At 42.0% G+C, this 15,024-nt stretch overlaps 1 protein-coding gene across 1 annotated transcript in view; it reads right to left on the bottom strand.

Annotated features, from left to right (window-relative positions):
* macf1b (microtubule actin crosslinking factor 1b) overlaps nucleotides 1-15,024 on the bottom strand; it is a 30,380-nt gene that overhangs the window by 10,643 nt on the left and 4,713 nt on the right. Inside the window, exons 8-27 of the mRNA XM_051957233.1 lie at nucleotides 11,840-11,959; nucleotides 11,565-11,672; nucleotides 11,232-11,450; nucleotides 10,739-10,942; nucleotides 10,430-10,661; nucleotides 10,090-10,316; nucleotides 9,507-9,629; nucleotides 9,317-9,418; nucleotides 8,840-8,941; nucleotides 8,567-8,731; nucleotides 8,214-8,369; nucleotides 7,742-7,939; nucleotides 7,202-7,330; nucleotides 6,897-7,067; nucleotides 6,629-6,784; nucleotides 6,332-6,538; nucleotides 6,110-6,229; nucleotides 5,835-6,004; nucleotides 5,550-5,709; nucleotides 4,433-4,627 (exon numbers count right to left, since the gene is read on the bottom strand). Of these exons, the coding sequence (XP_051813193.1) occupies nucleotides 4,433-4,627; nucleotides 5,550-5,709; nucleotides 5,835-6,004; nucleotides 6,110-6,229; nucleotides 6,332-6,538; nucleotides 6,629-6,784; nucleotides 6,897-7,067; nucleotides 7,202-7,330; nucleotides 7,742-7,939; nucleotides 8,214-8,369; nucleotides 8,567-8,731; nucleotides 8,840-8,941; nucleotides 9,317-9,418; nucleotides 9,507-9,629; nucleotides 10,090-10,316; nucleotides 10,430-10,661; nucleotides 10,739-10,942; nucleotides 11,232-11,450; nucleotides 11,565-11,672; nucleotides 11,840-11,959 (3,264 nt within the window). The remainder of the gene's footprint in view (nucleotides 1-4,432; nucleotides 4,628-5,549; nucleotides 5,710-5,834; nucleotides 6,005-6,109; nucleotides 6,230-6,331; nucleotides 6,539-6,628; nucleotides 6,785-6,896; nucleotides 7,068-7,201; nucleotides 7,331-7,741; nucleotides 7,940-8,213; nucleotides 8,370-8,566; nucleotides 8,732-8,839; nucleotides 8,942-9,316; nucleotides 9,419-9,506; nucleotides 9,630-10,089; nucleotides 10,317-10,429; nucleotides 10,662-10,738; nucleotides 10,943-11,231; nucleotides 11,451-11,564; nucleotides 11,673-11,839; nucleotides 11,960-15,024) is intronic.

Raw genomic sequence — 15,024 nt, 5'->3', positions numbered from 1 at the left:
TTTTTTGTTTTGTTTTGTTTTTGTATGTAAATTCTACCCTCTGTTCCTTTTCAAGAAAATGATCTGTAACCCGGTCGTACCAACTAGGAGTCTTTTCCAGGGACTTCACCAGTGTCCTCTCAATGGCCAGCAGAGCTAAGCTGCTTAAACGGCCTTGGCCCATTGTGTTGCGGGTGTAAGACTTGAGGCACTTTAAACAGGAGAAGCTCCTCTCTACACCTGCAGATGTAGCGCCAATCGTTGCTACTAATGACAACAGTTTGTACAGCTCATAGACTGTGTGTATATATAGTGGACATAGCATCTGGCTCCAGAATTGAAGCCAACCCGGAAGTGTCAAAAACTTGCAATATCACGCCGTCCGCTAGGGTTGGCTCCAAAAAGCTTTTTCTCCATAGACCCCAATTCATTTTTGGAAAAAATAAAATTTGATAGACTGATTTTCTACGGCTCAGGATTTTTTTCCCGTTAGTTTTCATGGTCAAAATGAGAGATCATGTGGCCGATCTTAAAATAAATCAATACTGAATTTTAAATAAATCGTTAAAGTTGGCGGAGCCAGGGGGCGTGGCTATACTTGATAGACAGCAACAGAAGCCTCTGCGGTAAAATGTGGGCGGGATAAGAGAGTCCTCAGCCAGATTTCTGTAGCGCTCCTTAGGATCCTGTAATTGTGACAGACGGCGCTTTCTCAGGGGCTCAGTTTGTGGGTCTGCTGTGAGATCTGCTGCTTTGGCATAAACAGCTTGGAAAGAACTCTTTGACATAAGCAAGAAGAGACTCAATTCTTTTTCTGCAGTACAGAACATCCATAGCTCTCTGCTGGACAATGTCAAACACCACATCACTCTCAGAAAAGATTTGCTCAAATGTGTACAACATGAACACAAACTCGAAATCCTCCAGTTTCATCAGAAAGCCTTTGGCACAATCTAATGTATCATCATCCATGGTCTTATCTGCAATGATCTTCTCAAAAGTCTGCAGGAGGGCATCATAATTGTTTGCTACAGTGCTCACTATCCGTGATGTGAAATTCCATCGAGTAGGAGCATTTCTGGGCAACCTTGAGCAGCCTGAAGACTCAAGAAAAGACATCCTCTTTGTGGATTTTGAGAAAAACGTGGCAAACCCAGAGAGTGATGCAAAAAAAAATTCTGCACTCAGATAAGCATTTAGCCCCCTGAGACAGCACCAGATTCAGTCTGTGTGCATAGCAATACACAAATATTGCACTGGGGGCTATTTCTTTAATTTTGGCCTGCAAACCATGTAGAGCTGAAGACATGACAGCAGCCCCATCATAAGTTTGTGCCACAAGTTTCTCCCTGAAATTGTAGCCCTGCATGTTCTCATTTCAGACTTTGAAAACAGACTGAGCATCTCTTCCCCCAGAAACATCAAAAAATCCAATAAAGCGCTCCTGAATTTTTCCTGTACTATCCACATAGCGAACAATGACAGAGAGTTGGGCACGGCAAGCTATATCAGTTGTCTCATCCACCTGCCATGCAAAAAAGGGAGCAGTCTGAATTTCATCTTTTATCTCATGTGAAAAAGTGGCTGAAAGAGCAGTGATCAAGTCATTTTGGATTGTATGGGACATGCCAGAAAACACAGCTGATGACTGGAATTGTGTGGCCAAGACAGAGTCATATTTTGATAATGTTTCAATAAACTCCCTGTAATTCCCCTTGTTGGATGATTCACTACTCTCATCATGCCCCCTAAATGACAGCTCCTGGCGGCCAAGCAATGAAGTCACATCAATAAGGCGGTTTAGGAAAGCCCTGTTTTGTTTTACGGTTTCATTACGTTTTGCCACTTGAATGCGAGCGCCTTCATTTATTGCATGTTCAACCCTGACTCTGCCGAGGCAACTCAACCTTGCACATGCACTCACATGTTCATTGCTTTTTTCATGCCTTTTGTATGCCCTGTCAAAGTTAGATAGATCCCCAAAGCCCACTTTTGACCAGACAACACATCCTTGAGATGGTTTCATCAAGAGGCATGGCCAACAGTACATTTTATTGGTGACAGCACTTCCAGTCAGCCAGCTGACCTTGTCATACCAGGACAGCTGAAAAGACCTGTTACTTTTCCCCACCTTTTGCACCAACTCAATCTTAGGAGTTGATCTGCCCTGCAGTATAACACTAATTTTCTCTTCGTAAGGCGCACTATCAAATGGCTTCGCCAAAATCCAGTCGACAACATTCGCATTGTCTGCCATTGTTTGCAGCTTGCTAGCAGCTGGAGCTGCTGTGTGACCGCCCAGCCCAGTCTCACGGGGATTCGTGAAACTGTCACGTCAGTTTTTGTTTCGGTTTCGTGCGCACCAACACGATGTCGTCATGTTTTTCGTGCTGCTCACCACGAGCGAAACCCGCTGTGGTAATCACATCTGAAAGTGGTTTATACCGGCGGATTCATGACGATCTAAGCTGTCCATTGGCGTTTGCGGCCGCGGCCGCGGCCGGATGTCTGGCAGCCGCAATGGCGGCCGTGGCGGCGGCCGCAAACGCCGATGGACAGGTTAGATCGTCATGAATCCGCCTAATTTGCATAGGAATTTAAAGAATGTCCGGCGGCCGCAAACGCCGATGGACAGCTTAGATCGTCATGAATCCGCCGGTATAAACCACTTTCAGATGTGATTACCACAGCGGGTTTCGCTCGTGGTGAGCGGCACGAAAAACATGACGACATCGTGTTGGTGCGCACGAAACCGAAACAAAAACTGACGTGACAGTTTCACGAATCCCCGTGAGACCGTGTTGGACCGCCTGAGTGTGAGTGAGTGACGGGGGAGAAGCTCTGCAGCTGCAGCTGCTGGTTGGGGACAGAAACTGCAGAGTGACCTAAAAGAGTCTCCAAACACAACGCTAGTCGTTTCTCACAAACACAAAGTCTCTGAATATCACTGATGCCTCCGGATCAACTCAGAACAACAGAATGAAAAACTTGAGAAGTGCTTTGGTGCATCATTTAACTTCAAGATCGCTGATTTGCTCATGTCGCTGTCAATCAAGCTTCAGACAGATCATCCAATCACCATGCCCAGCGTCCGGGCCAGCCCACTGCCCCATAGACCCCCAGAGACGCTGAGCGTCCGATGGGCGGGACAAAGCCCGGCATTTATCCAATAACCGTCCAGTTTCACTGCAGTGGAACAACCCACTCTATGCTTCACAGAGACGCTCAGCGTCCGACTGTTAAAAGCGCTGTGGCGCTGCGAGGATGAGTGAAAAAAAAAGCCGAGTCAGTGTCCTGTGATAAGTAGCTGATTCTGAACAAAAGATGAACGTGTTGTCACGCATATTTAGTCATTGAAATGTACACACAACAGTAAATATTGGACCACTTATTTTTTCGACATTTTAGGGGAAGCTGAGCTTCCCTTGCAGTCTTAGAGCAATCGCCACTGCTACATAAGGGACAACAACAACCAGGGACAGGTCAGTCTGGATAGTTTGCACACACACACACACACACACACACACACACACACACACACACACACACACACACACACACACACACACACACACACACACACACACCAAAAAGATAGGGAAATTTGGCTTTGCTTCACAGTATATTCCCATTTCTTTGTAAGGTAACAACTAATTGCACTGAAATTGCTAACTCAAGGCTGTTCAAGGGTGGAAACCATAATAATCCTCCCTATGAGACACCTGCATCCTCCATGAGATACCACCAGTAGCTGCATCACATCACAGAAAGCAGGAAGAAGTTTCTTTTACAGGGTGCATTTCTTGGAGATTGGATGGATTGTGTTCCAACAGATATGGACATATCTGTGCACCAACTAATAGGACAACAAAGTCTAAACCACACTTTATCCTCACCTTTAGCCAATCACATTTCAATATCTGAATTATATGTTTATGTTCTGTAACCAATCACATTTCACGATAATGCATACAATGCTCTGTTCATATCAAACTTTTATCCTTTTCTGAGAGGCTGTTCCAAACAAAAAGGGTCCTTGTACAAGATTTTTTACGACACTTATATTAGAAAATAAACAGCTTAATTGAAGAGAAGCAGGTTCTTTTCTATCTCAAACAACAAACACGCGATCTCACATGTTCACATTCACACCTATTTAGAATCAACAGTCCATCTGCAATCATTGCCATTGGTCTGTGGGAGGAAACCCAGCACCTCCAGAAAACTCACTCACTCACAGAAATAACATGCAAACTCCACCAACAAAGGCAACCAGTAGGTTTAAAGTCAGAACCCTCTGCTGTGAGGTGACAGTGCTAACTCCTGCACCAATGTGTGTCTCAGAAAACTGACTATTTAAAAGCTCATAAAAAATTTAAGGTTCAACCCATGCATCATCATAGCTATTGCACATTTGGGAGAGATGCGGTCCTTCCCTATGTGTGAGCAGTACCTGCTGAAGGGCAGCCTGCAGCCTGTCCTGCTTGCTGACTGACAGCTTGCACACAGCCTCCCAGCGGCCCTCCAGTTCATCCATCTGCTCCTGCAGCCAGTGAGCGTCAGCCGTGCTGCTCCTGGTCAGATCCCTCACAGAGCGCTTCAGGGTCCTTATGCATCCAGCTCGCTTTCCCAACTCCTTCTGGAAGGCCTGAGAGGAAGGAAAATAATTCTTAGAAACTGCAATACAATTTCCCTAAATGATTATGAAGAAACTGCTCCACAAATATGAAAGAGAACGTTATTGTGTTGCACCACATGTAATATCACTGTAAGAAAATGGGACTAATACTGAGAAGGATCCATTATGACGATGAGAGTGCCAATTATTGCAAGTCATACTAAACTGTACAATATTCGATCTGAATTCTATTTCTCTATTCTTATTAGAAGCTAGCCTAGCCACGCTATCCCCATGTTTCTGACGGCACAAGGGTCTAGAGAAGCTCGACAGGGAGGGAGGCGGGCTAAAAGGTTGTCTATCAAATCCCTCTGCAGCAATTGGGTAGGTATACAACCAATCAACGCAACAAATAGGCTGACATAGTTCCGAGAGCACCGGCGGATTGTGGCTAAGTCCCATTAGCTTCCCAACCAGCAGAGCCGCGGAGCCAACTGGTATATTAAGGATTTGCCATATCCCGTCGGCATAAGTCCAAATATGTCTTTCTTCTCAATGAAACACTTAAGTGCCGTCCTTTGTTTATCTTTCAAGTTGAATTTTAGCTTCAAATCTTTAAGGGCTGTGGCCAAAGCCGAGTCGAAAGACAACTGTTTATTGTGCGCTGGTTGTTTCTGTCAGAATCGTCACGCCTCTGTCGTCACTTCGTTACGCCCGCCTTCTGACTCTACACTTCATGGTGACTGGTCCGGCCAGTTTTAGGAGAATCCAGCCTCGAGCCTTATGGAGGGTAACTAGACCCTCCCTGGCAGAGAATTAAATTCGTTGCCGTGGGTTGTCTAGCGCGGCTAGGCTAATTAGAAGCTGCATAAAATCCTGAATTTATTCCAACCTGTAGTAAGTTATTCACACAATCTTTAGCAGAGCACATTCATTTGGTTGAGAGCTATACCTTGTGCTTGTCTATGAGATTATTGACTATGTCTCTGTCTCCACTGACAGGAACATCTTCAGCTAGTTGGGGCTCTGCTCGATACAGCCAATCATTCAGTGCCTGCAGAGCATCAGTGAACCTTCCAGAGAACAGCAGCGCTTCTTCCAGCTTATGTTGTCTGACAGAAGAAAACACATCCAACAGTAGGTATATTTTTAACATTAATTTTGATAAATATGAGTGTTTGGCTTGTTATTTCATAGAAATTCAGGCGTGTGTGTTCCCATTTGAACAGTTCTATACCTCTCCATAGACTTGCCGCTGATGGTGTCCCATGTGTCTTTGAGTTCGGCCATTAGGTTCTCCAGATGTTGCCTGTCATGGCTGGTCTGAGCTCTTTCGTGGAGGCTGCGGCCACTCTTCAGAGTGGCCTCATACATGGGCCTTTTTGATCTCAGCAGTTTCTGAAACTCCTAATCACAAGAATGATCAATAAATAAATAATATATAAATGAACACTAAAGGTACTCATAGGCATGTTGCATTTATAGTTGTATTGATTGTAAAGCCAATTGCACCTTTTGTTCAGTCAGTTGTTGCTTAATCTCTTCATGGGACACTGCAATCTCCTTGTGTGTGTCTAATGTCTGTTCTACTTCAGTCATCCAGTCCACTAGGAGGCGCCAAGATTCATTAAACTGAAATATGACAAATAAACATAGATTCAATACAAAGCTTCACCTGAGCAGCACATCTTCAGAATATATAACGTTTATACCAAAGGTGAATTATTCTAATACCTGTTTAGCATTCTTTTTAACATCCTCCAGCATCCTGCCTCTTTCTGAAGTTCTCTGCTGCAGCTTTTTGTATCGATCCTGAACGGTCATGATCAGGTTATGAATGACATCACAGTCTTCCTTCCTGCTCAGCTCTGTTAGTCTGCAGCCTGCGTTCTCCATTGTGGTCTTCTTCTCCCCATAAGTGTTCACCTCATTCACCAGTGTCTGCAAGTAAAAGCATTTCATTAGCCATGAACAGATACTCACTGTGGAACTGAAGCAGACATAGCAACAGCAGGTATATGAAAAACTCACTCTGTGATCTTGCAGCTGTGTACAAACTGAGTCCAGAACAAAGCTGGGAGCAGGAAGAAACCCGATAGACTCTTCACACTTGCTCATCTTAGTGAGAATTTCCTGGACACTACTGTGGAACTCCTTGGCCAGACTCAGTCCCTCAGTAAGCTTAGCCTGCAGGAACAGCATTACACACAGATGTACTGTAATCGTTCACTTCACAACAAGCTGGTACTGAAAACAAGGTTGGCTTAGGTAGCATGATGAATATGTTAAGTTACATTACCTTTCGCTCTTGGACTTTGCTGTACACAGATGCCCATTTCTGCTCAAGAATAGATAAGCTGTGTTCAGTGCTCGATCCTCGGACAACGTTGCTGCTCTCCAGCATCCTGTAAATGGCACTCTTCACATCTGTGTAGGCATGGAGCTTTGATTCCATCTCATTGCACAACTCCTGTTGTGGATTAGAAAAGGGTAGAAATTTCATGATTATTTTTTTACTTAATAGCAAATGCTACTTTGACTTATATTTAATATATATTAATTTTTTTTTTTTGTCTGTTCAAATTAAGTAAAAATAAGCCTTACCAGGTGTGAATTAAGCCTTTCATTTGCAGAATCTGGCATGCCCCACATGGTTTTAGAGGAGGACAATCTCAGGTCGGTGTTCTCCAGCCACTGTAAAAGATCTTGAATCTCCATTGTAACATCTTGTACCTGTAAGAAAACAACAAATCTGTTAATAAGGCCATGCAGTTGATGCAAAATCAACTATGGTAGCAGAGGTGGCAGTTCACTAGTAAGAGTCTCATCATATAATTATGTTTACACAGTTTCACTTTTGTTCTGATGAGAGCTAAATGAATTGCTTTGTAACAAAAAGTCACATATTTAATCTCGTTTCCCCAATTATAAAACAAAAATCTTGCTATTTAGATAGTCACCACTAGAGGGCACCATTACAAACAGAAACAAAAAAAGTGTTCTGGTATTATCTGCAACCCTTTCCATGTGGAATAGTCTACCGTGTATGTACTATACATTGACAGGTAACAATTATTCCACACCACCTTATAACATTTGCTACAGTTTTATAAACATAACAGAGATTTTGTTTTTGTCCTTCACCTGACTCAGTCTGTTCTCTAATTCCAGTTGCCTGCGTTCAGTCTCACAATGGACAAACTCCCAACTTTCATTGAGATGCTCCAGTCGAGACTGCAGACCATGTGGACTGTCTCCAGACCCAACCTCCAGTAGCCCCCTGCCTGCCTGGTTGAGGGACTCCATAGTACGAATGTGGGACATGACATCATTTCTCAACACCTTGGAGAAGGCAGAAGAAGTGGAGGTTAAGGCTTTATTATACTATGCCAAAATGATCCTAACATATGATAATAGCAGTATACAAAATATAAATTAAAAAGAGGTACAAGCGGGGATGGAAACAATTTCCAAAGACAAAATAAAAGGGCTAATCATTCAAAGCAAAGTCTACAGTGTTCTCTGGAGTCTATCTATGACAGTGTAGCCCCACTGACTGGCTTGTTTTTTAAATGGTAATCACTCTGTATATTAATGTGATCAGGCCACCGCCAACCTTGTGTTTGGCCAGCTCTATTTCACACGCCTGCAGGTCAATGCTGATTGGCTGGCTGCCCTGCAGTTGTTCAGCGGTCCGGGAAAGCCATGTGTGCAGCTCATCCAGTGTATTTTGGAACTGACCCAGACCCAACAGAGCACACTCCAACTGATGCTGCAAACACAATGAGAGGACAGAATGCTTTCAGCTGATATGGATGCATTATTGAAGGCAATAACTACAAACAAAAAATAGATTTTTGTAATCAGGCTGTTAAGCAGTTGCTAACATTGTGGCATTATGCATTCAGTGGATGGTCGTGGCATACTGGCATTGATACTACATCAGTGCACCTGCTTTGATGTTCTCACCTGTCTGTTGACAGTCTCTGACTCCAGACTGTCCCAGCGCTGTCTGAAGTCGCACAGCGGTGATACTGAGCCTGGACGCTCTGAGCCTGGAGACAGCCGGCACACAAAGCGATGGTTCAGGCTTTCTATCTCAATCTTCTTCTGATAAAGTTCACGCTTAAATTCCTGAAACATGGAATAAAGAGTGAATATGTGTTGAATTCAGTATGCTACTTTTACTAGGCCAAACTGCCTTGGTGCTGGCTATCAGGGTACTTTAGTGTATGAGCTCACCTTGAGATCACATAGCTGCTCTTTGACTGATTTCAGATCAGTTCCTACCATGAACTCCTCTGTAGACCTCAACTCAGCTGACTTCAACCACTCAAACAGACCCTATTAGTAAAGCAGGAGAAAAGTATACATAAAAATAGAATCATATATAGTGGTATACAGAACTGATGTATTTCATATTCATAATACAGTCTCACATCACTATACCATCTGACTCATTTGCATTTTTGAAGAGGACCACACAATCTGCATTTCAATGATACAATAGGAGAAGCTACAGGGAATCTAAACTTTGTTAGTGCAACAGAATAAAAGACTTGTTGCGTTTTTGGCAGGAAGCCATAGCGCTGCTAGAGTCAGGCCAAAGTGTCAGTTGCGCTGTGGCTAAGATACTGGCAATGGAGTGGTCTGTTACTATACAGGTATGGATGTCAAATGAAGTATATATTGACGTATGTATTGCATTTCAATGCATACCTGCATGGTGTCTTGATAATGCAGTGCCATCTGCAAGGACTCCTCCAGCTTTTTGTGACATTCGTTCCACAGGTTGCTCAAGTTGTTCCATGTGCAATAGAGCTTTAAGAGAGCAAAAGTACAAGGTTTTATGTTAGTGTACAAAACATAAGAAGTCAAAATTGGACTTTAAAAAAAAGAAAAAACTTACTTCATCTAGGCACTTAGTGACGTCTGGTTTGTCTGTATCCCCACATGCTGACATCAAATCCATTCCCAGAACGCCAAGGGTGTCCAGATCTCCCTGCAAACTGTCTATATCCTCCCTGAGAGTCTGTAAGTTGAAAATATGGAAAAGGTTACACAGTTATTATATATACACTAAAGTTCAAAAGTTTGGGGTCACTTAGAAATGTCTTTATTTTTAAAAGTTTTTCATTGTTTTTCTTCAGTGAAGATAACATTAATCAGAAATCCAGTCTAGAAACTGTTAATGTGGTAAATTAATATTCTCGCTGGAAATGGCTCATTTTTAATGTAATATCTACATGGGGTACAGAGGAACATTTCCAGCAACCATCACTCCTGTGTTCTAATGCTACATTATGTTAGCTAATGGTGTTAAAAGGCTCATTGATGATTAGAAAACTCTTGTGCAATTATGTTAGCACATGAATAAAAGTGAGTTTTCATGGAAAACATGAAATTGCCTGGGCGACCCTAGACTTTTGAACGGTAGCGTATACGTGATATATATAGAAGTACGACTTAATTATGTCTGCTTCCAGACAAACCTGCATGGTTTCAAGGCTTTGGCGGATTGTTTCAGAGTCTGTCCGACTAGCATTGAGATCCACAACTGCCTGTTGAGCGTCACTGAGAGCAGTCGAGACATCGCTGACATCACTCCAGAACTTCATGGCAAGATCCAAGAGCTTGAGCAACCAGCTTTCTCTCTCCTGGGCCTGATTGTGTGTCTCATCCCATAGCAGAGACAGGCTGGACACTTGCTCCTGAATTGCTGGGATCACAATGTAAAGCAAAAATATGGCTTAGAAACGAAATAGCCCTTTCGCACAATAAATGGCATTGTAGCTTGGAGCGCCATGTCTCCATGTCTGAGAAGACTATCACCTGTTCCGATGGATCCATCCCCAGCTGCCTGAGTGTTAGCCAGCAGTTCGTCTGCCTGTGTTTTGACACTGCTGAGCCCCAGTACCAGCTTGGACAACTCAGTCTGAGTGTGCTTGTTGTCCTGCAGCTGCTCCTGTATCCTTGGAGTGAGACCTTGAAGTGAGGTGGGCGTCTGTATGCGACTGCGGAGGCGATCAAGACTCTCTTTGATAAGAGTCATCCGCTCATTCAACTAGTGGATAAAGAAACACATGAAATTGTGTCTGTGTAGAGCACAAACTTATGGGTTTTTTATAGAAATATCCTTACCTGTGCAAATCGAGGCAAGGACTCTTCGAGTAGATTGGCAGTCTCTCTGACCCGATCTCTGATGGCTCTGTGCTGCTCCTCGGCCTCTGTTGCCTTGCGACAGAACTGGTCTCCCTGAATGGGGTTTAGTTCTGACAAACGTTTTGCCAGAGAGCATAGGCGTGCAATCAGAGGTTTGTGTTCTGCTATGGACTCCCTCAGACTCTTATCAAGGAGAGAGAAAGAGCAAAAAAAAAAGTTTGCAGTGAAGGCTGTTTCATTTTCAGTGATATACCTGACAAAATAGAAATGCCATTACAGTGCACAGGTACAACAATAGTGCTGTAATGAAGTAGATTACACCAGTGAACTGTGCTTGAACAGATCAGGTCATTTACCCAGAGGAAAACAGTGACGCATTGTGAAGTATAAAAGGGCTTCTTTGTTAACCAGGACAAAAAGAGATGCTGGGGGGAAAATGGCACTCTAATGTGCCCCGGCAGGATTTTCCTACCTGTAAGAGGTCCTGTTGTTCCCGAAATGCTTCATAGCTAATAGTGCTCAGGGAGAGCTGGCCAATGAGGGTTTGAGTTTCTGCAAGCCAAGGTGAAACCTCAGCAAGGCCTTCGGAGAACTGGAGAAGAAGCGACTGGGCATGTTCAAGTTGCAGGACCACGTGGGCATTTGTGGCTGAGGTGGTGTTGCATTGTTCCTGTAAGGCCTCTACTGGTGTCTGTATGGAGATCATATGGAGAAGGAAACAAATTGGAACTACTCTGTGGCACAAATGTTAATCATCATTTGGACAAAATTAATAAAATGTCATGAACTGATGTAAATAGTATACCCGAAGATCGCCAGTATCTTCTTCATCAGTGTATGTCATTAAGATTTCAGCAATCTTCACCATCTTCTCAATGTTGAACCTGTGTTGCAGAATCTCCACTGCTAAGATCTAATCAGGAGATAATATATCAAAAATAAATTCACACACAAAACATAATTGTCATCAATTTATTCAGTTACAAATCTTTCAAATATTGTATTTAACCTAATAACATTTAGGATTCAAAGTGAGTCAATATTTCTGTAGGTCATTTGTTATGCATATAATATTCTGACCTTCTGCTCATAAAGTTGCTCTGCTATCAAGTCTGGCTCCAGATTGATGGTTTTCAGCTTTTCAAGACTGAGTGCTGTGTCTTTGAACCAAGCCATCTCCTTTACCACTGCCTGTTCCAGCTGAAAACGTATATACAGTTTGTTAGCATATCGACAGTAACATTATCATTTAAACATGTGCACCAGCAGCTTAGATTAAAAAAAAAAAAAACAGGTGTACTATTTTTCAAACTATTTGACATCTTGATTACACTACAAGACAAAAGCTGCACTATATAACCATTCACTAAAGTATATAAATGAAACAGTCATATAGATATCTTTCTAGTAGTAGAAGTAGTAGCTGTAGTAGAACAGTAGAATCATTTAAGACAAATCAGGTGCATAACGAAGACAACTCCAGAAATTAGTATAACTTACTAATAAATACAGTGCCTTGTGAAAGTATACGGCCCCCTTGAACTTTTCGCCACATTTCAGGCTTCAAACATAAAGACATATAATTTTAATTTTTTGTCAAGAATCATCAACAAGTGGGACACAATCATGAAGTGGAATGAAATTTATTGGATATTTTAAACTTTTTTAACAAATAAAAACCTGAAAAGTGGGGCGTGCAATATTATTCGGCCCCCTTGCATTAATACTTTGTAGCGCCACCTTTTGCTGCAATTACAGCTGCAAGTCGCTTGGGGTATGTCTCTATCAGTTTTGCACATCGAGAGACTGAAATTCTTGCCCGTTCTTCCTTGCAAAACAGCTCGAGCTCAGTGAGGTTGGATGGAGAGCGTTTGTGAACAGCAGTCTTCAGCTCTGCCCACAGATTCTCGATTGGATTCAGGTCTGGACTTTGACTTGGCCATTCTAACACCTGGAAACGTTTATTTGTGAACCATTCCATTGTAGATTTGGCTTTATGTTTTGGATCATTGTCCTGTTGGAAGATAAATCTCCGTCCCAGTCTCAGGTCTTTTGCAGACTCCAACAGGTTTTCTTCCAGAATGGTCCTGTATTTGGCTCCATTCATCTTCCCATCAATTTTAACCATCTTCCCTGTCCCTGCTGAAGAAAAGCAGGCCTAAACCATGAGGCTGCCACCACCATGTTTGACTGTGGGGATGGTGTGTTCAGGGTGATGAGCTGTGTTGCTTTTACGCCAAACATATCGTTTTGCATTGTGGCCAAAAAGTTCGATTTTGGTTTCATCTGACCAGAGCACCTTCTTCCACATGTTTGCTGTGTCTCCCAGGTGGCTTGTGGCAAACTTTAAACGAGACTTTTTATGGATATCTTTGAGAAATGGCTTTCTTCTTGCCACTCTTCCATAAAGGCCAGATTTGTGCAGTGTACGACTGATTGTTGTTCTATGGACAGACTCTCCCACCTCAGCTGTAGATCTCTGCAGTTCATCCAGAGTGATCATGGGCCTCTTGGCTGCATCTCTGATCAGTCTTCTCCTTGTTGGAGGTGAAAGTTTAGAGGGACGGCCGGGTCTTGGTAGATTTGCAGTGGTCTGATACTCCTTCCATTTCAATATGATTGCTTGCACAGTGCTCCTTGAGATGTTTAAAGCTTGGGAAATCTTTTTGTATCCAAATCCAGCTTTAAACTTCTCCACAACAGTATCTCGGACCTGCCCGGTGTGTTCCTTGGTCTTCATGATGCTCTCTGCACTTTAAACAGAACCCTGAGACTATCACAGAGCAGGTGCATTTATACGGAGACTTGATTACACACAGGTGGATTCTATTTATCATCATCAGTCATTTAGGACAACATTGGATCATTCAGAGATCCTCACTGAACTTCTGGAGTGAGTTTGCTGCACTGAAAGTAAAGGGACCGAATAATATTGCACACCCCACTTTTCAGGTTTTTATTTGTTAAAAAAGTATAAAATATCCTATAAATTTCATTCCACTTCACGATTGTGTCCCAATTGTTGTTGATTCTTGACAAAAAATTACAATTTTTTATCTTTATGTTTCGAGCCTGAAATGTGGCGAAAGATTGAAAAGTTCAAGGGGGCCGAATACTTTCACAAGGCACTGTAATTGCAACTACTTTCATTTGTGAGTGTTTTGTCCCTGTATTGACCTCATAAAATACACCTGTGGATGCCGTGTGGTTATATTATGTACTATCTGCTAATAATCTTCCAGTGTTAGGACAGGCACCACATGGAGGTCCTTTGAGCTCTCAGGTAAATATGGCAACCTAGCTAAATGAAAATGACAAATGTCTGTTTGCTTTACTAACAATGTCTGATGAGATACAGTATTTGTTGGAAAACAGTGTAAATACACTTAAATTTGTTGAGGAAACATTATTAGATGTCATAATATAAATAATATATATAATATATTATTAGCTGTCATAATATAATATAAATTAGCTGTCATAAATCCCAAATCTACCTTGCTAGCTTCAAGCTAATTTGCAACCAATTGTCCTCATGCTGTCATGGGTAATTAACTTTCTTAAACTTAAGTAATGAAAAGTGAAGTCATGAAAAGTATGCCAATACATCCACGGTTGCTCTGGTAAATTGTTCTGAGTATATTGACTTGCTATACTTAAATAAATTGCTAGCTGGTATGCTAACTAGCAAGCTAATTATTTTTTCTAAAAATGAGTCGCTTCAGGTGAATAAAGCTTGCATCAACTTAAATTTCACAATTTGTTCTTAGTTTAGTAATTTGATTTAGGTTAGCATGGCCTTACTAAAAGTTATAACTTCAGTTTTGCTCTCATAGCAAATTTAGCATCACTGTCACTATGCTACAGGCTACCTCATGTCATGGAAAAATAAAAATAAGGAAGCTGGAAATGTGTGGAGCAGACAGGTAAATTGAGTATTATTCCTGATCATAGCCATGCCAAATGTAATGTAATGGTTCTATTGATGCACACGTGGACAAAATTGTTGGTACCCCTCAGTTAAAGAAGGAAAAACCCACAATTCTCACTGAAATCACTTGAAACTCACAAAAGTAACAATAAATAAAAATTTATTGAAAATTAAATAATCAAAAACAGCCATTACTTTTGAATTGTTGATTAACATAATTATTTAAAAAAACAAACTAATGAAACAGGCCTGGACAAAAATGATGGTACCTCTATAAAAGATTGAAAACTATTTGACCAGAGTGACATGATTAACTCAGGTGTGTCATTTAATT

This window comes from Acanthochromis polyacanthus, chromosome 12 (assembly GCF_021347895.1).
Source record: "Acanthochromis polyacanthus isolate Apoly-LR-REF ecotype Palm Island chromosome 12, KAUST_Apoly_ChrSc, whole genome shotgun sequence".
NCBI lineage: Eukaryota > Metazoa > Chordata > Actinopteri > Pomacentridae > Acanthochromis > Acanthochromis polyacanthus.
Note: the sequence above shows the minus strand (reverse complement) of the source record. Positions and strands in the feature narration are given on the sequence as shown.